Below are 1,701 nucleotides of genomic sequence, written 5' to 3'. Positions count from 1 at the left end.
GTATTTCATGTTTCAGCATTACGTAAATGAACCATTATATAATATATTAAATGAAATTCGTAACAATAAAAGCTTATATACTTTGTGTCAACTTTATGGCATTTTGCTGATGCGGGAAGGAATTAACTATGACATTAATGGAATGACAGGTACCAATATAAATTGTTATTTAAAGATTATAGGTATATGAGATATTTATCTTGATTAATATTTTATATTAGTTGGAGATTACTTAAGATCATTGTATCAACAAGCAGGGTGCCTTAGATATTGGATGGTTGTTCGTTACTGTAGCAGTTTATTGAATCATACAGTTGATAGTATAAGTCCTTTTATAACAGGAGTTCTTGTTAAAGGAAAACAGGTATTTTCATTGAATTATTTGAATATTTTAACGTGCAAGTATAATTTTTTATTCTTTACTAATATTAGATAACAGTTGGAGTAATTGGGCAAGAAGAAACAGTATTTGATAAACCAATGACACCCGTAGAAATTCAGTCAGTTATGTATTCTACAATTCAACCACATAATGTAGTTCAAGCAGTACTTCAACAAGAAGTATTACTGTACTGCGGTCGACTTATTGGAACAAATCCAGAAATGTTTAAAGGAATATTAAAAATTCGTATTGGGTATGTCTCATTGGGTATCTTCAACATTTAAAAAATGTAACGTTTAAATAATTATTATTAAATTCTTCTTATCTTTTTATAGATGGGTTTTAGAAGCAATAAAACTTTATTTACAAATGGTTGTTAAAAATCCTAAACCAATTGAGAACTATAGTCCATTTGAGATTCGTCAATTTCTTATAAAAGTATTGACGGTTAAAAACTGGGCCAACAATGAAAAGTATACCAATTTATTTTTCATATAATATTTATTCATCTATTTTTATACATAAACTAATTTTATGTTGTATTAGACTTACAGTTCTAGGGCGCAGAAAGATTGAAGGTTGTTTATGTAGAGTACCCGCACATTTTTACAATCATGTCTGGGAAGTATTAATGCGTTGTCCGGATGGTATTTGTGTTAATGGACGAGAATTACCTCAACAACCTACTTTGTCTAACATGACTCGTTCGGAACTTACATTTGCTTTGTTCGTGGAATCTTTACTTCACAATATACAATTACCAGAATATCGTCAAATTATTGTAGAGGTATTTCTCTTATTTATTTACATTTACATTTCCAATTGAATGAGGAGTACAAAAGTATTATTATTTTTGCGGAAAAAATATACAATACTCTTGTTTACAGTTACTCACTATAGTGTCGACAATTTTACTTCGAAATCCAGAACTAAGTTTTCAAAAACAATTAAATCTTAATAAACTTGTTGAAGATAGTTTCCTCATGTATTGTAAGGTACATATTGTAATTATATATATACTAATTACATATTTTACATACATTATATATATATATATAATTATATATATACTATTCTACATATACTAATTACATATTTTACATACATTATATATATAAAATTATATAGATACTATTCTACATATACTAATTACATATTTTACATACATATTTACATATATATATAATTATATATATTCTATATATTCTACATATACTAATTACATATTTTACATACATTATATATATATATATATAATTATATATATACTATTCTACATACACTAATTATATTTATTCTATATAATTCTATATATTCTA

At 25.5% G+C, this 1,701-nt stretch overlaps 1 protein-coding gene across 3 annotated transcripts in view; it reads left to right on the top strand.

Moving 5' to 3' along the window:
* Nucleotides 1–242, top strand: part of LOC122534266 (probable phosphorylase b kinase regulatory subunit beta) — a 4,438-nt gene extending 4,196 nt beyond the window's left edge. For all 3 annotated transcript variants that reach the window (XM_043664737.1, XM_043664738.1, XM_043664740.1), the window contains 2 exons: nt 17–149; nt 222–242. In XM_043664737.1, the coding sequence (XP_043520672.1) occupies nt 17–30 (14 nt within the window). In that variant the 3' untranslated portion in view covers nt 31–149; nt 222–242. The remainder of the gene's footprint in view (nt 1–16; nt 150–221) is intronic.
* The last annotated feature ends 1,459 nt before the right edge of the window (nt 243–1,701 follow it).

Source organism: Frieseomelitta varia, unplaced genomic scaffold, assembly GCF_011392965.1.
Source record: "Frieseomelitta varia isolate USP_RPSP 00005682 unplaced genomic scaffold, Fvar_1.2 scaffold_580, whole genome shotgun sequence".
Taxonomy (NCBI): domain Eukaryota; kingdom Metazoa; phylum Arthropoda; class Insecta; order Hymenoptera; family Apidae; genus Frieseomelitta; species Frieseomelitta varia.
Note: the sequence above shows the minus strand (reverse complement) of the source record. Positions and strands in the feature narration are given on the sequence as shown.